General features: G+C 36.5%; 1 protein-coding gene across 2 annotated transcripts in view; it reads left to right on the top strand.

Moving 5' to 3' along the window:
- Positions 1 to 21,096, top strand: part of PLA2R1 (phospholipase A2 receptor 1) — a 44,438-nt gene that overhangs the window by 12,030 nt on the left and 11,312 nt on the right. For both annotated transcript variants that reach the window (XM_035331372.1, XM_035331371.1), the window contains exons 7-20: positions 459 to 647; positions 2,291 to 2,448; positions 3,862 to 3,969; positions 8,052 to 8,164; positions 10,267 to 10,436; positions 11,188 to 11,387; positions 11,670 to 11,815; positions 12,306 to 12,390; positions 13,359 to 13,491; positions 14,616 to 14,651; positions 15,160 to 15,317; positions 18,241 to 18,305; positions 18,671 to 18,774; positions 20,038 to 20,180. In XM_035331372.1, coding sequence (XP_035187263.1) covers positions 459 to 647; positions 2,291 to 2,448; positions 3,862 to 3,969; positions 8,052 to 8,164; positions 10,267 to 10,436; positions 11,188 to 11,387; positions 11,670 to 11,815; positions 12,306 to 12,390; positions 13,359 to 13,491; positions 14,616 to 14,651; positions 15,160 to 15,317; positions 18,241 to 18,305; positions 18,671 to 18,774; positions 20,038 to 20,180 — 1,808 coding nt within the window. The remainder of the gene's footprint in view (positions 1 to 458; positions 648 to 2,290; positions 2,449 to 3,861; positions 3,970 to 8,051; positions 8,165 to 10,266; positions 10,437 to 11,187; positions 11,388 to 11,669; positions 11,816 to 12,305; positions 12,391 to 13,358; positions 13,492 to 14,615; positions 14,652 to 15,159; positions 15,318 to 18,240; positions 18,306 to 18,670; positions 18,775 to 20,037; positions 20,181 to 21,096) is intronic.

The raw sequence follows: 21,096 nt of genomic DNA on the forward strand, positions 1-21,096 counted from the left end.
CCATTCTGTGGGAAACTTAAACACAATTTTGTGTTTATTAGGACATTAATTTCTCTTTTGATGAGAAAAGATAGATAGGTTCAACTTTTTCCTGATAAATAAAGTTTCCCTATTTGTTTCAGATAATGAAAAGGGATTTACCAAACTCTTTGTAGGTAATGCATGTGAAAAAGCTTCAGCTGGTTTTGGATCAGGCCCAAAGGAATAAGGCTGATAAAGGAAGTTTTAAATTGAGTAACAGTTCTGTAAGTGTGCTTGTACTAGTCCAGTGGCCAGAATGGTTGAGTCATAAAATAAGGTGAGAAAAAACTTAGTTTGCTCTGTGGGTAGCGGTCCATAGAGCATGTGTTTTGTCCTCAGGATGACTCAGTTTTCAGCATTTGAAGAAAATAGTCTAATGCAGCACAACCTTTGTATTTCTGTCTAATATACTCTAACCTTGCATGGTTAATTAAAAGATAAGTGGAAGTATTATGCCACTCGTTGTGATGCTGGCTGGTACCCACACAATCGCAACTGCTATAGACTTCATAAAGAGGAGAAGAGCTGGAACGACGCGTTGATCTCATGCCAGAGTGACAACAGCAGATTCGTTAGTATATCCTCCATGGCAGATGCGGAGCTGCTCCGTAACTTGCTTGAACGTGGTGAGTTTTGAGAGTTAAAGTGTTCTATGTTTCTTGAAGTGTTTCTTCTGTGTAGCGATTTAATGTTGTTAGCCTTGTAAGCCCAATATTACGTGGCACACCCAGATGATGTTTACCAAAAAAAAGTGTGATGTGTGTTCCTTCTAGGAGTCTTTAAAATGTAAGGCATCACCTTCAATAAACAAAGAAATTAATCAACATGTTGGAACAGTGAGAAACTGTATGCTCCCCTTGTTGTTTCAGGATTACCTCACACCTGGGCTTTTGGAAGACTGCTGCTTGTGCTTTATGTGAGTGCAGCACTTGCACTGGAGCATGCTGGGCAAATGGCAGTCAGTGGTGATACCAAAAGTCAGAGATCCTCAGTAAAACAGCATCAATTTTCTTGGGCATTACCATACTTCTCATGAACTTTCAACAATCTGGCTTCTGTTCTCTCCTGTTGTTGATTAGTGCTATGCAAACTGTTGCAAAATACTCAATTATTGTCCTCATGCAGGAATTGTGCTTAGAAGCAACAACAATTCAGAGTGTCTTTTGCTTTGCAAGTTGGCCTTGTTCATGCTGCAGAGTTTGTGATGCTGCAACTGTGTTGGTGGAGTCCCCTTTGATGGTGCCCATCAGCTCCATGTTGCCTTAAAAGGTAGCATAATTATAGAAGGAACTTAATGAGCAAAAGCTCTTAGTTGCAACAGTATGAAGAGTTTTGTTGTCATAACAGAAGCAAAGAGGTGTAAATATTTTATGCCTCCAGCTGACATCCCTATCCTGGCAGAACTGCATGATTTGGCCGTGAGTTGTAGCTTCCTTCAGCTGGGGGCATAGTGACATGTTTTATCAACTCTGTCCCATCAGCTGTGGTTGCAAAGTGGTGCCTTATACTGGAATTACTGGACATGGTCACCCATTCTCCTCCCTTACACCACCCGTCCTCTTTGTTGTCCTGTTTATCTTTCTTTGGGAGATTAACCACGGGTTGTCTTTCTCACCTCTGTTAGCATCCTCCATAGATACCAAACACCATTTTTTTCCAGAGATGCCGTAGTAGATAGAATTAATTATTGTCAACTTGCAGTCAGCTTCAAAATCTGCTGCTGGTGTTTAGCCCTCCTTTATCATTCTTTTCAGGAGAAGGGCTTATGTGCCTGAAAGCTCATCTCTTTTCACTAGCTATAGTAGTCAAGTAAAGCATTACGTCAAACCTCAAGAGTCATCTTTCATAGATTTATTAACCACTGTGGCTACAACTGTGCTCTCACGGGGACATAAAGCCATTGCTCAGAGAAAACCTAAAGCTGAATGAGCCATGAAAGATTATGAAAAGAAATCTTTCCCTTCCATGTCAGGCTTTCTGCCCCATGCAAGCTTCAAGAGCATATGCTATTGATTTGTATTTTTCTGGGTTTCAAGGCATATTATTGCATATGTTGATCTACTTTTGAAACTATTTAGTCTTCAAGGGAAGTAGGATATTATCTCATCAGTAAGGTTACCTAAAGTTCATACAACTATTTATTTTTTCATGAAATAAGATAATTCTTATTGAAATCCCATGAATAATTTCAATAGTGGTGTTGATATTACAGGAACAATACGCATCATTTCTTCATCATTAAAATATGAAATCTTTTATCCTTTTACAGAAAACGTAACTGAAACGTGGATTGGGTTATTCAGTAATAATACCCCAGTTGTTTTCAAGTGGTCAGATAGCACCCCAGTGAAGCTGTCCAACTGGCACAGCCAAGAACCTAATACCTTTCAAAGAACAGGGCAACTCTGTGTTTCAGCACAAGGACCTGTAAGTTTTCTTTTCCTTTTGAAAGAACAAGACGGACACTCTTATTTCACCTCACAATATTTTATTTTCTCACTATGTATACATTTGTAAACCATGACCTGCAGTATGTCTTTGTCTTTTTATTTTTATATATTCAGGTTGAAATAAATATAATGTAGCCTTTAGAAACCACTATATTTTGCAGTGCTGCTGCACAGAAAAGTTAATCATTGTTTTTGAGGTTATGTTCAATTTAAAAAAAGGTTACATATGTAAAGCTTGCCAGATGGAAGCAAGCAAATATTCTTAGGTATTTTGATAAAGACATGGTAATTTAAAATCCAAGCGGTGTATATTATAATTCATGACTCATTAATTCCAGTCTTTAAAGCTTCAAGTTGATATTTTGAAAAATGGTCAACTGCTAATTCTGTGTTGCTATCAGCATTTATAACTTTTATGAAGCATCTTTCAAAAACAGGGAGTAGCATAGATCTACATAAAACTATAGAAGTTGACAGTGGTAAGATTGACCCCAAATCAGTCAGGTGTTGTAAGATTGGGAGTAACATTCAAATAAGCTTAGACTAGGCCCTGTTGAACCATGGCTTATGACAGACAGGTTTTTTTCTTAATTTGGTCATAAATGTACTTTACTTTTACAATACTTAAATTCACTCAGACCTGACTTAAGTAGCACTATAATTCAGTTTTTCAGTAAAGTAAATCTTGTGAAAGCATGAAAACTGTATCAAAAAGTGTTTTCTGTTGTTTCTCCTGTAGTAGGTCCAAGTTGCAATCTTTAATTCATAAATAAGAAAGCCAAAACAATTATAATGACCTGGAAAAGTCAGCTCTCATTTGAAGCAGAAAATAGGACTTTGGTAAAAGCCTGGTTTTAGATGCACAAAACTATATTTTACTGATTTTGCAAGTGTAAGCAAACAAATGAAAGCATAAAACACAGTAGTGGAAAAGGAGATTCAATATTGGTACATGTCCAGTATTCATAGATGTCTAAAAGATGTATCATAAAAACGCTGTAGTATTTTGAGTAAGGGCTGTTCAAATATAAACGTTAATCTTACAAAGAACTACAATAGATGGGAAAAAGGTTCAGTATATGATTTTGAAAAGCGTTCTGGCATGCCCATGGTTTTAGTTAATTAAAATGCATTACATCCCAAGGAGTGATTCAAAGAGACAAACTCCCTTGTATGATCATCAACAGGACTTTTCAGATCAGTGTTAGTAGAGGTAAGTGATCCATCTAAAAGTAAATAAAGGAATAGAGTGAGAAAAAATAGTCTGTTGCTTGTTTGTATTAAAAAGTTAAAATAGGAAGAGAAATTGTATAATATAACATCTGTGTATTACACATGTATGAGAATGAGTATGTAGAGAACATACGTTTTTTTTTTCCTTTCCCCTCAGGAGGGACATTGGAAAGTTAAAAAATGTGAAGAGAGATCTTTCTATGTCTGCAAAAAAGCAGGGGAATTTAATAATGTTTCTTCTGAGATGGAATCAAGTTGTCCAGAGGTAAGAGAATTAGTGTTTTTTTGTTTGTTTCAGAACCTCATTGATAAAACAGAATTATAAATAGAAGTGTAGAGTATATGGATGTAAGTAAGTAGATAGATAATTTTATTTTTTCATGCTGAAGACATGCATGTTTTGCTAGGAAAAATCTCATTGTTTGCCTTAAATATGTAAACTAAAATGTAAGGTAAGATTAAAAGCTTTCCCCAAATGCCTCTCATGGTTCGTTGCATTGTCAGCAGTTGTGACCCAAGTTCCTATTTCTTTCTAGATCAAAAGTGAAAACCCTTTTGTACGCCATCTGTGCAAATAATGGCTGTTATATGATGCCTCATCCCACACATGGTTTCCATACATTTAAAAGGAATGTCAGGGTGAAAAACAATCGGTTTCATTGACACGGAGAATGAACTCTTCCACTCATACATTAACATTCCTTTTACTTTCAAGCAAAAATGGGAAGGAGCACAGCTAGCTACCTAATAGGACATTACAATAGGTTTTCAGGCTTTTAGGCTTGACATTTTGCTAGTAATAGGTAACTCATTAAAGTATGATTTTATTTGCCATTGGTTCCTTTCCCTATGTATACAACAGTGTAAACAACAAACTTGTGGAATTTATGTTCTTAAAATGTTGTTATTCAAAACTCTGGAGAAGTTTTGTGAACCTCTTCTTTTTCTTTCAACAAAAATATATCCCCTCTGACTTCTTTAGCCTTTAGGTCATTATCTTCTTTTTTTTTCATTTTTTGCCTCTTTTCTCAGTTCAGTTAAATTGTAAGAAGGTGGAAGCTGAATTGTTTGGAGCTGGATGCTGTTTTTCCCCAAATGTACAGCGGTCAGGTCGAGCATTCTGGTCATATCATTACTGCTTTGTTCCCAGTTAAAAATTCCAAAATTCAGGATGATTGATTTCATTTGGACTAATGCATTTTATCACTCAAGGATGCCGTGTGTTAAAAGTGTTAAGAAAAGTTTGTTAAAGTCCTGACCATGTGAAAAAATGTGCTGAGCATCAGGACAGTTGTAGTTAGGAGCTGACAGCACTTGAACTTTGGGTACCTCACAGGACTGAGATTTAAGAGTCATTGGTCTTAAGTAGTTTGGTATTCTCTGGCAAGCTTCCTGTTCAGGATAAATTTCTGCTTGTTAATGTTTCATACCCTCTAGAAATATATAATGAACGCTCTTACAGTCTCTTGATTTCTATAGATTATTTTCTTTCTGATGTGAAGGAGTCATATACATTTAATCAAGTGAAGTCAGTTCTAAGCTTACTGAAAGTTGCATTTTATTTCAGACATTTTGTCTTGGCCTAATTTTCTAGGGCTAGCTCTTTATTTTATAAAGTTACACTTTTTTCTTTTTTTTTTTTTTCTGTTGCTAATCTACCCTAAACGTATAGAGTATCTATTGGTATTTCTCACATTTGATCTTTTGCTTCGTTAACCTTTTACAGTCATTCATGTTTGATGGTTGATACACTCAGGGAGCTTTGGCCTTGGGCATTATTATTTGTTTTTACAAAGCTTTATAGTCTTATCAGTTATTACTGAGCTTTTATCTCATGTTGATTTTATGACTTGTGAATTGGATGAAGTAGTCCTTAAAATTTTCTGTGGTTCTGCTGAGTGATGTTTTTGCAATATCAAGTTACAGCAGAAACCTACACTTCTGTCTTTTGAAGACACAAAAAGTGTTAAGCACTTCTTTCACTTAGCAGGTCAACTATTCTTTTTTTTTTCCTAGTTGGCAGGCTATTAGTGACAATAAATGTTGTATTGCAAAGGCCACATTCTCTAGGTAGTTTTTCCCAAAACTGAAATAACAGCTTTAGACATTTTCTTTAAACCAGCTTTTGAAACAGGCTGTGGAGTTGTCAGCTGTTTGATAATTGAGTTGGGAGTTTCTGTGTGCAGAACTGACAATATTGGTACTGGTAACAGTCTTCTACACTTTAATTAGAGCATTAAAAGATAACAGTATAGTACTAAATCAAGCATTTGTGTGTATGGATGTTGTAGCAGGAGAGAATTGCATTTTTGAGAAGAGAATTGCTATTAAAGCTATAAAACCTCATAAAGAGAAGGACAGCTGCTCAGAATAAGGGTCTATCCAGGTCGTGTTCTGCTTCCCACCAGTGGCCACAAGCAATGTCTGAGGAAGAGCAGAAAAGGGCAAACGTGGGTAACACAACCCCCAATTTCCCTTGACCTCCAACCATTCAGGGTATTTCCAGAGCCTTTTATGATTTGTGTATCTAACAGCCCACACTGGATTTCCCCTCCAAGTGCTTGTCCAATTTTCCCTTGAACTCATGCTAATTCTTTGAGTTCACAACATTACTTACTGATATCTATAAATCTGCTAACCTTTGTGTGGAAAAATGCTATTTTCCATGTTGAATCCACCTCCTGCTTGCTCAGCTTCGTTTGTTGTCCCCAAAGTCTCCTGTTGGAGTAGTCACACCTGCCTCTGTGGCACTCCTGATTTTGTACATGTGTGTTGTACCCTCCTTAAGGCATCACTTCTCCAGACTAAAGAGACCCAACCTGCTCGGTTATTATTTATGTGGATGCACTTACATATGTTTGGTCATCCTTGTTACCGTTCTTTTCTAACATCCTTTTTTGAGACTGGGGGCTGCAACTCCAAAAAAATGAGAAAAAATGAATTTTAAAGGACATAATTATTTTCTCTGTTCTCTCTCCCCTTCTAATTCTTAATGTTTGATCTGACTTACTAAGCTGGTGTTTTCATGGAGGGTAACCCCCAAATCTCATTCCTGTCTGGTAGGAGCAAGGTAGCTGTCCCTCACGCCACACATGAAATGATTCAGTGGGGACAGGAATGGTCCCCATAATATATCACATCGTATTTATCTGCACTGAATGCCATTTTGTTGACTGATTACTCAGCCTTTAAAGTTTGGAATTTCTCAACCTGTGCTTGCCCTCAATGCAAACTTACCATCATCTAGTTACTCCACAGTTGTTATTATTTTTAATAAAGATTAGTGTCAAATTTCTTTCATCCAGACTTAAGGCACCAAGAAAGCTTTCAGAGGAAGGTTATGAGGTGCCATTTGTTCCCAATTAAAATTTCGAAGAGGTTAGGATGATTGTGTTTACTTAATTTCATGCAATTCACTTGATCACTGGAGGACTCCAGCCGAATGGAACCAGAGCTTTGCTGTTTCTCACCTGCCCTCCCACAGAGCACTTGGGTGGCTGTGGGCCAGGCCGGATGATTTGTTGCTCTGACTGTTTGTATGGCAGCCTCTCCCACAGTTAATTCAATTTCTGACCTCTCTACCCTGCCAAAAAGGACAGAGAAGTGGTAATGAGAAGGGGAAATTTGTTGAGTGGCTAAACATGCCAAGAGTTGAACAAGGAAGAAACACACATGAGCATGCTGTGTGAAGGAGGAGGCCTTGTGTCACTATAGCTATTTTTTTAAAAAGTTTTTTCTGTAGTTGCCAGGAATGGTGTAGAGGGGCTTTGTAGTCAATACTTTAAACCTCTTCCACCCCCCAAATCCCAGAGTTTACATACATATTTCAATTTACACTTGAAGACAAAGGGCATATGTAATGCGTTTTTTTTTTTTTAAGCAACTTAACTGAATCTAACAGTGCAATGTTTACTTTGCACTTCAGACACTTCAGATATTCAATATCAGGAATGAGCTACCACAGCTATAAACCAGAGTGCTACTACATGCTTTGTGCAAAAAAGCTTGGCATAAGTCCCCAGACTAATTCAGTAAATCAAAGTATAAAATGCAAACAGAAGTACTGTGTGGAGGGAGTGCCTTTAAGTTGCCCATATCTGTGTCCTGCCCATGAAAGATGTTACTGCCTGTGTGTATTTAGCCAGTTTTTGCACAGTTTAAGGATTTCAACTTTCTTTTGTTAAATTCACCCACCTTTTCAATGACCTTGAGGGTAACTGCTCTGGAGCCACAATGGAAAGGAAGAGGGCTGTAAGGTCATGAGTGATGAACAGACAAACAACAAAAGGGGATCAAGTTTTTAACAGCTATATAATAATCTATAAAACAATGTTCATTTCTTTAAAGGGATGGGAAAGACATGGTGGATATTGTTACAAAATCGACAGTACCCCTCGAAGTTTTGAACATGCTTCCAGTGGTTATTTCTGCCCATCTGCACTTGTATCAATAACAAACAGGTAGTTAATCCTATCAGACAGTGTGAAGATGCTTCTAACAAGAGCTATTCTAACTTCAGAAAGCATTGCATGGCAAAAGATATTACTATTATGAAATAATGTTTGTGTGAGAGTTGAGCATAATTACTAACATTGGCGAGAATAAAAGGGTTGTTCTGCTTTATTTTTTAATTGAAAATAATTTTAATAAAAAGCAGTTGTTACTCTAGCTTTATAGGAATGTGCACACGTGAGCATGCAGGAATCTAAACAAAGCACTTTGTACAGAGGTGTGTAACATCTTTAAGAAATTTTACCAATGTACTTGGAAGCTACACTGAAAAATGACAGTGTGTTTAACTTTTATGATCAAAATCCTTAAAATTTTAATCCAAATCAGTTACTGTTTTATAAATGTTTTTATTTAGTTTTGCATTTTACATGAATCCTCAGAAAACCCAGGGGAGAGCATAAATGTATGAAGAGCATCTGACCTCTGTCTTCCCTTTTTTTCTATCTACCTATATATTCCAGCCTCAGCAAAGCCTTCTTCTCTTCAGATGTCCCGATGCTTGGGTTTTCTCTGATCTGTTTATGACTTACCCTATATGTTGGATTCCAATTAGTTTATGACATACTGATATATCAAATATATCTATTTTATGCATACCTTAATCTACACTTATTTGTTTTTTAAAAAATCTTAACAGTAACAACAAAAACAAACAAACAAAAAAGCCTTAATGAGAAAATCTTCCATCCCTTTAGGATAGGGGAAGCACTGTAACCACTCATGATCAGATGTGTAATAGCTAGAAACTTCAGGAAAACACGGGCTACCCAACATAAGGTTTTAAATTAATGGAAATTTGGCCTGTTAGGTGATTTCAGGATTGTGCAAAGTGAATACAATGGTATACTGCAATGCAGCAATAATCCTTACTAAGAGAATAAAGGACAAATTCTGGGCAGCTGAACTCAAACTTGAAAGGGAGCTAAGGGCATGCTGCACACCACTGGAAGCATGTGTTCTGTGCTTTTCTGTTTACTTGTTTTATTTTTGCTGGGTGTAGCCATCATTGTTTATTACGTTAGTTTCCAGTTCCAATGTGGGAGCAACAAAGGAAGATAAGTGTTAGTTTAGCTTAAGTTTTAATTACTGCTTAGCTTTGTTGCTCTGATGTGACAAATACAAAAACTTCTCAGTGTGTTGGTTGTAAAATATTCATTAAAATTATATTGGATAGAAAGAGTTGATACAAAAAGAGAACATGCAAATGAAATGAAAAAATAAAAGAAGTTCTCAGTCACTCTGTTACAGATACATTCAGATTTTTACATTTACATCATTCTTACGGTATTTAGCAGTTCTTTTCACAATCTGGAGGAAAAAATAGACAAGTTTTATAAGTCTTTATCAAGCTGAGAACTTTGACGTATATTTTCATAAGCTGATTAAATGTGCTTATAAACTAAAACATTTTTGTATAATGCTATACCAATTATATCTGAATAAATTACATTGAAGTGACAAGGGGCTGCTGTATGCAACCATTATTACTTGAAAAAGATCTAAATGTCTCATCTAAGTTTCTAAATGAATAAATTTCAGAAGGCAAAACTAATTGCTTCTGCAGTCAAAACAGCTCAGAACAGCTGGTGCTTTGAATCCTTCAGCTCTGATTTTTAGTGCCATTTTGTGTGTCCAGTTCTAATTAGATAATTCAGTGCAAAGACTTTGCTTTTCTTTATTCTGTATCTTTTTGTGACCCTACTATCTCTTCTACTTTAAAGACTTCCTTACTTTTATCTGTTCATCATGAATATATTCTGTTTTAACATTTTGTACCATAAGCATTGAGAGATTTCAATCTATGGTTCCTTGAATGTGCACAAATGCTGGAGAGGAAAAAATAAAAAGGAAGAAGAAGGAGGAAAAATTATGCTTGCTTTATACTACAGACTTCTGTGTGAAATTTACCACAGAATTCTATAAAGAAAATTCAATATCTTTTAGATATTTTTCTATTCTTGGGTGATTATTTTTTTTCATGATACCTACTTACCGCAACACCAATTGACCTATATTCTAACAAGCTTTTTGTCCTGATCATTTTGTTAAGGTTTGAACAAGCTTTTATCACCAGCATGATCCATAGCATGGTAAAATCTGAGAGAACTTATTTTTGGATAGGCCTGCAAGACCTTAACAACACAGGGGAATACTTTTGGCTAACAACAGATGGGAAGAATCACTCTGTGAGCTACACAAACTGGAACAAGCATCAGCCACGTGAGTAATGCACTGATTCAAAAAACAAAAACAAAACAAACAAAAAACAACAAAAACAAATAGCTTATGGGGAGCAAAATGCTATCACTACTCATGATTTGCCATTTTGCATTTTATATGACGAAGAGGGTATTAATTGTCTTCCATATATTTCTGGCAATAAGGACACTGTATGGAGGTTTATTTCTTCTTCCTCTTCAGTTTGCTAATACTTAGTTTGCTTGTTTGATTGTTTGCTATATAGTAATACAAAGGAAAACTTTACAAGAAAACAGAAATGAAAAAATGAAATAGCAGGTTAATGTACAGAACATTTGAACATTCATTCAAATATGACCGCTGATGTGGCCAAGGTTTTGACTCTTTAGACGACTAAAATTTAAGTTCTTCATATTTTGAAGCATAAACGTCTTAGAGATACCTGAGAGACATGAAAATACACTCCATTTCACTAATTTCTTCCAAGTTTTTGACTCTACATTTATTGCTTTACTACTGCAGTTTGTTAAAGTACTATTTTAAGTCACATTTTATCTCCTGCATTTTGTGAAGGGAATCCTTTGTTCGTTTTACAAGCTCAAGTCAGCCAAGACAGGCTTACAACGTGGTCACTGACCAGAGAACATGCTAGTTTTGTAAGCTCATCAAGATTTTATATAGAACTGGATGCCAATAAAACAGACATTTCACCAAAAAATCACAAAATTCCAGTGCTTTATTCCAACACTTGCTGCTTACTACTGTGCTTTAGGTCATTCTGGAGGATGTGTGGCAATGCGCGGAGAGAACCCTGTTGGTTATTGGGAAATAAAAAGCTGTAGGAACTTCAAAGCAATGTCATTGTGCAAGCAAAAAATCAATTATGAAGAACCTGAACCTACTTTTACAAGACGTTTGAGTTCCTGCTACTATGGATGGGAGTCAGAAGCCAACCTATTCAACTGCTACAAGGTAAGTGGCAAACTTGCATTCAATTTCTCAGATTCTGTATCAGTTTAGGAATAAACTGTTCCAAAAATATTTAAATAAAACATTTCTTCTACTTAACTGTTACCATTCTTCACTGCATTTTAAAGTGAATAAAAGTCTTAAGACTTCAATTGGAACTATGTTAGAAATATATAAGACTTTATTGTAGGAAAAGCTGCAAATAATATTTGATTTTTATTGGCTTCTGAAACAACTTGCTCTCCAAAATCAACTACATTTATGACGGTGTTTATTTTATTGCAGATATTTCACAGTGAAAAAGTTCTGATGAAAAGAACATGGGATGAAGCAGAAACATTATGCCAAGATTTTGGAGCACATCTTGCTAGTTTTTCCCATATCTATGAAGAGACTTTTCTAAACAATTTGTTATATACAATTTTTGATAGGTAAATACACTTTATTAACATCTACAAAGTTTATCTTAAATGTACTAATCTGTAAAAATAATGTATGATTTAAGGCCTTCCATGCTCTTTAATAGTATCTAAGGAAGTCACTACTCTTTACTTGGGAATTTGGAAATAGGTGAAAAGAAGTGTAATAGCAACACTGTAATGTAATTCTTTTTGAAGATGATCTCTGTAGTAGGTGTCAAATGACTATTGATATCAGTGTCTTGTGAGTTAACATGTCCTGCTGAACTGAAGGTTCTGCAGTTTGATCCTACTTTAAACATTTTCTTCTTTAAAATAAAATTTAACATTTTAGAAACAAATCTAGAGTTTACTTCAAGGATACTAAAATATTAATAGATGTATTACAGTATGATACCTTGACTTATAGAAATGAATACGAGTATTTGCGCTAATTAAAAAATAATCTGTGAAATGGCTAAGGAAAAAGTGTGTGAGAAGTATTTTTCTGTTCCCGTCACAGGACAGAAGAAAGACAATTCTGGATTGGATTTAATAAAAGAAACCCACTTTCTGGAGGGACGTGGCAGTGGTCTGACAGAACACCTGTAAATACATGTATACTATATATTTCAGAAACCTCTCAAGTCATATGTGCGCATCAGTTCCCCAAATCAAGCCACGTGAACTAACGAATGCTGGCCAGGAAAGCTCTGCTTTTTTCACATCCACATAGTACATTTAAAGTAATTGTTACAGTAGGTTTAACATTATACTACTATTAAAACAGCCTGTGCAAAAGAGTTGTACAACTGCAAAAGGAATTTAGTAGAATTACAAAGTTTTGTGGATGTGTGCTTTCCTGCAAAGCCTGTTGTGGTTAGCCCAAGATATGTCACACTGCATTGTAAAAGATTTCTGAACAAGCATGTGGATTTTGGAGCACACAAAAGGGTCAGTTTTTAAACTGTAATTAGTTTTCAGCCTTAAGGAACAGTGCCAGCTCTGCCGTCACTACTTAAGTAATTGCAGAATGAGTTCAAAGTTCAGTCATGTAAGGTGCTGAACCAAAGCAAAGGCTGTTAGGCTTGGACAACCACTGCTAATCATAGAATCCTAGAATATCCCGAGTTGGAAGGGACCCACAAGGATCATTGAGTCCAACTCCTGGTTCCACACAGCACCACCAAAATCAAACCATATGTCTGAGAATGTTGCCCAAATGCCTCTTGGCAGGCTTGGGGCCATGACCACTTCCCTGGGGATCCTGTTCCAGTGCCATGTCAAAAAACTGTTACGTTTTATAGCTATTCAACTTTTTTTACAAAGGTGGAGTGATTTAAGGTGATTTAGGATGGGAAATTGAACAGGACATAGCAAGAAAATGAGTATGGATCCCATTTTTAATATTTTACAACCATAATTTAGGTACTCCTCTAGTTCCGTAGTCTGGAAGTTACTTCTCATGTTCTTACAATGCGCACATCTCCATATCCTTCCTTTTTTTCCATTATAATAATTTTGAAATGCGTTATCTTGAATTTTCCCTGAAAAATAATGGCTGTGCTGTTTACAGGTTGTATCTTCATTTTTGGAGAGCAAATATGTTGAAGATGATTCAAGAAACTGTGGTGCATTCAAAGTAAATAAAACAGTCTTTCCTGCCCACTGCAATGAAAAACGTGAATGGATATGCAAAATACCAAAAGGTGAAATTTTAATTAACACACATTGCTTATTACACCCTTGACTTGTAATTCAGAAGAGACAAGAAAAAAATATCTAAAAGACTGCTTTTTGTCTGAATCTGGAGTTCTCCCCAGTGGTCTTCTGCATGAAATCATGGCAAAGCTACATGCAGCCATTAGGGTTTGTTGGCCAGTTACAATGACTTATCTGTGAAGGCAGGTTAAAAATGATTAACATTTAGTTAGCAGGAGTTAAACAAAGTCCTGATGTATAAATCACAGAATAGTCTAGGTTGGAAGAGACCTCCAAGATCACCGAGTCCAACCTCTGACCTAACGCTAACAAGTCCTCTACTAAACCATATCCCTAAGCTCTACATCTAAACGTCTTCTAAAGACCTCTAGGGATGGTGACTCAACCACTTCCCTGGGCAGCCTATTCCAGTGACTAACAACCCTTTGAGTAGAGAAACTCTTCCTAATATCCAAACTAAACCTCCCCTGGCGCAACTTTAGCCCATTCCCCCTCGTCCTGTCACCAGGCACGTGGGAGAATAGACCAACCCCCACCTCGCTACAGCCTCCCTTCAGGTACCTGTAGAGTGCAATAAGGTCACCCCTGAGCCTCCTCTTCTCCAGGCTAAACAGTCCCAGCTCCCTCAGCCGCTCCTCGTAAGACTTGTTCTCCAGGCCCCTCACCAGCTTCGTAGCCCTTCTCTGGACTTGCTCGAGCACCTCCATGTCCTTCTTGTAGTGAGGGGCCCAAAACTGAACGCAGTACTTGAGGTGCGGCCTCACCAGAGCTGAGTACAGGGGGAAAATTCTATTTTTATAAATAGCAATTCTATTCTCATATTTTTAGTTTGAAAAACTTGAGTTATACCTGCTGGAAGACGGTTGGTTTGCCATTGGCCCATTTTGCATTGCTGGCTAGTTTGCATTTTCCATGGAAAGTAGCAATGTTGCTAAAAATGTTAAAATTGCTAGGTGTGGCATTTATTTATTTATTTTTGTCCCTGGATGCGAATAGCAACATTCTTCATCTTTTTGATTAAATTCTCACCATGTGGGGAAAGTAATTTCAGTGCAGTATCTCTTCTCATTCTTAATCTGATATGTTTTAATTTATTTATGTATTTTTGCAGGTGTTAAACCAAAGAATCCAGATTGGTACATAGCTGGTATGAAAACCTTTTTTTAATTTTTTGTCACGTCTTGAAATACTATCATTTAAAAATGTAATTTAAGCTGTTGGTAAAAACTGTTTTAAGTTAAAAAATTTACATTATGTAACCTTGTAGGAACTTCTTATTGCTACAGAAGAAAACGCGCTGCTCTTTTGGTTAAGAATGCTGAAACCTAAGATACTGCTTAGGTTAGATAAAGGAATGTTGCCAGTATTAAGCACATGAATTTGATATTCTCTCAATAACATTAAAATTGCTTTTTTGCAAAGTCCAGGCAACCCTTTTAATATTGCTTCGTTAACACAGGATATCATATAAAGCCGAAAGTTGCTAATTATTCATTTGTTGTCATAATTTAATCTGTCAAATACAGTTCTGCTGCTAGTTGTGGGATATTGTCCTGTGACAGGTGGTTGGAAGCAGGCCACGTGAGTTGCAAAGAACGTGAATTGCAGTGAGGTTTTATGCCTGCACAGCTCTCACTCTTCTGCTTGTTTGCTAGAACTGCCGTGGTCATATTACCAAGGAGCAGAGTATCTTTTTCACGTAAATCCTACGGACTGGTACACCTATGAGTTTATCTGCGGCTGGCTTCGAAGTGGAATGGCAACAATAAATTCTTCTGGTGAACAAGCATTTATTGAAAATAAAATTAAGAAGGTAACAAAGACTATAATTTTAATAAATAAACCCTCTCACTTTTTTTTTTTTTTTTTAAACTGGTTATTTTCTCTTGCATAATTTGGGAAGTCTGATTACCTATTACTTCAGGTAGAATCCAAAAGACATTTTACTTCAGAAATAATTCTCTGGCTGTCTTTATTTTCCACATCCCTCCTTGGGACCCCGCTTAGCTAAAGAAGTCAGTGACATTTCAGAACCTGCAGAATCATTGTGCTAATGAGCAGGTCTATCTCCCTCAAGAGTTGTAAAAGGAGCAAAAAAACAGTTGTCTGCCCCAAAGTTATGAACGTAATTAGATAGACATGAATTCATATAAGAGAAAGATTTGTCTCACATGCATGTCCCACTTATCTTTTTCTCCTCCCACCCCTACATGACCAAGGGGATGCAGATACTAGCACAGCTGAGCTGAGTTCAAGTTTGCCCCTTATGACTCCTCAGTTGTTCTTGGGTCAGTTCTGCACCCAGCAGGGTTGATCCTGGTCCTGGTCCCACTCAGCTTCATAATTGCAGTCTGTTCCCATTCAGTGACTGGCAGCTGGTCTGGGAGCAGCAATGCTGTGAGTATATTAACATGAGGTGGGCAGTACATCCAGGTGTTTGAAACAGTCTTCATAGTCGGAATCTTCAACACCATGATTGGAAAGATTAATCCTGGGCAGTGCTGGCCAAAATGATTTCTGATTTCTGAATACCAATTTCCCTACAACTTAATTTAATCTAGAGCTTCAAACCCTAGTGATGTGTCCTTATGACCTTGGAAAATACGTCAGTTTTTCCTCAGCATATGTCAACTTGGGCAACATTCCCTTATTTCTGCAGCTTTATTTGGTCTCTCCTGTATAAGACACCTTTAATACTGGGGATATTTATATGGAAAAAGACACCTGCCTCTAAATTCCTCTCTCTGTAGGAAAGCAGAATTTCTGTAGAGCTACAGTGAGGTAACAGACTTGAAGTTGAGAAATAACTACAGAAGCTGATGAATTTCCAAGAAACAGTGTGTTTTCTTTTAGGTGTTCTTAGTAAAATGAAAGAAGGAAAACACACAAAAAAAACCCACCTCATATAATTGAAAAACTGTCTGCCTTACTGAAGGCAAAATCCTACAGTTGTAATGCAAAGGGATACCAAAGTGTAATAATTAGATCAACTAGTGCTGAGCCAGAAAAATTCTTGGCTTAAACTTATGTAGTTTTGCTTGCGTTATGTACAGCCTTCTCTGCTTTTAACATAAAATAAAAACACAAGGACAGTTGTTCTCTAGTAGAATGGTATTTTTAAGTTTCTAGTGAGTTATGTGTCATTTTTGTCTGTTACTAAAGTGATTTTGTATCAAGACATGATGAACTGGATTTAAATCAGCAGTTCATGGCAGAAATAGCTTACAGTAGAAGAGCACCATAACTGGATATAGCTGTCTTCATCAATGTCTACTAGAGACTACTGTGAAATCACTGTCCTATCTAAAATGGTATGCTTATGACATCAAAAATAACAAAGCTGTAAAAAAGGATGTATTTTTCCAACTTAAGATCACTTAAAATGGCTAATCGGGATGCTTCTTTAAAGTCATATTTACTTACAAGAGATTTTTCAAAAGCAGCTTCATAACTGAAGTAGTGGATATCGTAGCATTTGATGGTGAGAATGCCAAGTTTACTCCATTTGCATTTGAAATTGGGTTAACTTCAAGCTTCTTCTCAGAATATGACAGATTGAGCTATTTTAAAACCTGCTGCCTTTGGCTAAACTTTTGTAGTATAGCCAGGTGTGTCCTTAAATGCTTGTAACTAATTTTCTGTGGAAGCAGGAGTAAGGACGGCAATCACTAAAATATTAACGAGGAGTCTGGGTAGAATTTGTATGTGCTATTAGGAAACGGTAAAGATTTCTTCATATGGGATTTAAAACCACGTTTTTCACTACTACTGAAAAAATTATTATGTATGCTGAGTGCTATGATTAGAAAGATAAACTGAAGGACCAGTCAATATCAAACTAGACAGCATTACTTAGAGTCTGTTCTTTGTCCAAAATGTCAGTTTTTATTTTTTATTTTTTTATTTGATATCGCCATCTAAGCTGTTAGCTTATGAAATCCTAACTAACTCTAAGGGCTGTATGGCTGCCAAAATACGTGGGGCACTTAAATTCTTTATGGAGAAAAAGTAATGCCTCTAAATGGCCAGATAGCATTTACAGTGCCCTGTAACATTCATAACTCCTTTTTTCCCCTGCAGACTTTCCCAGAGACCCCCAAACTGTGACTCTTTGACTAATCTTGAAAGTGAAGGCTCCTTCATAGTTTAAATCAGAATCAAGTTAGCACAGCGGTAATAAGTGGCTGTTTGAATTACGTTATTTCTGTGAATTATCCATAATACTTTGCTTTCAGGACTGGAAGTCTAGAACCTTTCATGAGCATAACAATCAGTCTAAAAAGCGTGTCTTTGAATCCATTGTATGAGCTATAAGAAGTAATTTAAATACTCTTAGAAAGCATACTGGAAACATCAGGTCTATCTAATGCTCAGAGGAAATATTTGTACTTTATAATTTCAATAATTATCTACTTTAGTAGTTTTGAACCAAGACTGGAGTAATTGCCAGGGCAGATAGGCTGTAAATTCCTTAAATTGACAACCTAGTTGCATCAGCAGTCCAGTGGGAACTGGGGCCTAAGTCATGCTTTACCTAGATGAATAACCTTGCTGAAGTCAGGCAGAAGTAGTCCCATAAATTCACACAGGCAGGATTCAGCACCTGTTTTTCCATCTGAACCCAAAAGGAGATGCTATTTGTCTGAATACAAACAGGGTCTGGTTTTAGGCGTTTGTTAATGCTTTGATAAGAGGGCAACAACAGTTAAACATATGGCAAAACATTTTTTTTGTAGCTATCGAATAGTGATGTTCACTGGTGGATTGGATTGCATGCAGAAAATGCCAGCAATGAATTTCGGTAAGAGTTTGCTTCAGCTGCTCTGATTTATACTTGGCATATCTTGTTTACAAGCTGCCGTTCAGTTTGATGGACTAAAACTGTTTGATGACTGAGTGGGATATTCAAGAGACAACTTCAGCTTTCATGTAAATACCTTTCAGAATATATTACCCTTCATTTATTTCCATGTTACAGTGTTTCTTCTGAATGGGGTGCAAAAGATGAAAGCCAAAGGCTACCAGCCCATTTTTCATTTGTTTTAACACTTAGTTAATAAGTGGGCACCTTTCACCCTGTATCTACTTACAACACTTTTATTGGGGGCTGTATTTTTAGGTCAGGACAGGGAAAAGTGTAACTACAGTCTTAACATTTCTGTGCAGCTGGAGAGATGAATCACTAGTAACATATCAGAACTGGAATGACGGGAGACAACGAGATCTGCATAAACCAGGGAAAAGATGTGGCTTCATTTCATCACAAACAGGTTTATTTTATATTTCCTGTTTTACAGGAGTTTTGAATTGATTCTGTTGTTGTCCAAAGGGGGTTATGTTTTTAATTGCTTTCAAGAAGTGCAGTTTGTATTAACAATCTTGTTACCTGGTTATAGATTGCATAACTGTTTTTATGGTTAAGAAAAGAGCTGCAAAGTATCATGAATTTGCTCAGAGACAAGGTGATAGGGCTTAAAAGTATATTAATAGTTCTAATATTTTAATGTCAAAATATAAATACCCCAGTGATACTGAATCTTTAGTTTTACTTAAGAATCTATTATGTGGCACAGCAAAAAGTGTTGATGCGTTGCGGGTTTTCACAGTCACTTTTTTTATAACCAAAAGAGCCAGATGGACTGAGCTGCAATTTTTCCGACTTTCAAAAAATGTTTTTATATCAGCAAACATTTTTAAATACTCAGGTTTCTATCTCATTTTTGATAGCATAGCCAATCTGCTGAAGAATTTTGGGTACCATGTTTTGTTATCCAATGGTGCTAGCCTCTACATTGTCACATAGATCTTTCTTTTGCTACTGTAATAAATAAAGTGTTGCCAGTTCAGTGATTTTTATGATTTCTCAGTCTCTGTTTTCTGATCTGTGAGTCATATGATAAGGTAAACATGTCAGGTTCCTTGGAAGGAAAAAATACCCAGCTTTATATTTATGAGAAGAGCTGAAAAAAAGTAATCCAGTTGCACTCCTGTAATCCAAAAGCCAAAACTGAAAAGAAAAAAAAAGGGGGAAGAGAATCCTGCCCGCTCCCATCAGCTGGCCAACAGATGGGAGCAGGTCAGCAAATTGTTGAGTGCACTGTGTTCCACTGAAAAATCTGTTTTGCTTCTAAGCAGGTCAGCATTGGATGTCAGTACCTGCATCTTGCCAACAATTTTCAATGAAAGGAAGTTAAACTATTTTTATCTGGAAGACATCATTCCTATATGTTTCCTTTTTTTTATGTAATTGATTTTTGATTTTTTTTAAAAATGATGATATAGGCATATGTTACATGACTCAGCACAGAGAAAATGGTTTAATGTAATAAAATCAAACTGTGAATAAAAATAGGAGCCCCATGGACCATCTAGTGTACTATCACGTAATATGTCCAAATGTATTTGTTGTAGGATCTTGACTTGTTCAACCAGTAAAAGGGATACCCTTCTTAACAATATCTAAGCTAAAAATATGTTCTTTCCAATTTCCAGGTGAATATTTAACTCTGATTTTTTTTTTTCTTTTTACACAGGACTCTGGGGTGATGAAAACTGTACTGTTTCTCTTCCTTGTATCTGTAAACGTAAAATTGCATGGAAAATTGAGAAAGAGATTCCAAAAGACCAGAACCAACAAGGAATATGTCCCAAGGGCTGGTTGCACTTTGGATTCAAAGTAAAACATTTTTTCCTGCTGTTTGACTATTCAAAATGCATTCCACATTTACGACAGAAATTGGACTTCTTAAAGATTATTCAGTATTTGAAGACTTTCTTGGTTTTTGTAAGCAGGGCCCTTAGGTTTGTGAATACTGATATAGTGATACGAAGGTTTATTGCTGTTAAGTAGCTTTGTACACAGAAGTTGCCTTAATACAGTGTTAAATTTTACTTTAGTTCAAGGAAATGTAAACTTATTTATGCAAAAGCTTTCTAAGCATATTTAAACATATGCTATCAAAAAGCCTGTTCCATGCCTTTTCCCTATATGACAATTCTGTTATGGCCTAAAAACAGAACTCTTACCCCTTGGTGTACACAATGGTTGTCATCCTCCTAAAGATGTGGTTTCAAATAGTGTTTGTCAAAGATGCTTATAAACCAAAGCCTATTTGAAATTGAAGTTTCAAAGGCAGTCACTTCATTAGGCTTTTCTTAAACACATACATTCCGTAATGGTGACGTGCATTGAGGTGACCAGGCTTATCCCAGCACTAAAATGCAGTGACCAGAATGATAAATTTACCCTAGATCACATTTACTTTTAAACAAATAGTTTGAATCCAAGCCTAAGTGCAGCTGAACACCAATACCAGGAACATGGAAATGATCAGGACAGAAACTAATGAATAAATGACAGGACAGAAACTAATGAAATACGTAGTTTCAGTAAAGTGTGCAAAGTGTTTCAGTGGCAATGATTCAGATCCTAACTAGCCCACCTGGTGGTATCCAGGGGTTCTCAACAGGACAGGTTAGACACTGAAAAAGCAGGGAAGGAGACCTATGTCTTTGTGTGAAATGCAGTAGTACGCTACTGACCACATGGCATCATCTGAGGCTGTGGATCCAGCACTCTTAATAACTAGTGA

The sequence above is a fragment of the Oxyura jamaicensis genome, chromosome 7 (assembly GCF_011077185.1).
Source record: "Oxyura jamaicensis isolate SHBP4307 breed ruddy duck chromosome 7, BPBGC_Ojam_1.0, whole genome shotgun sequence".
In the NCBI taxonomy this organism is placed as follows: Eukaryota; Metazoa; Chordata; class Aves; order Anseriformes; family Anatidae; genus Oxyura; species Oxyura jamaicensis.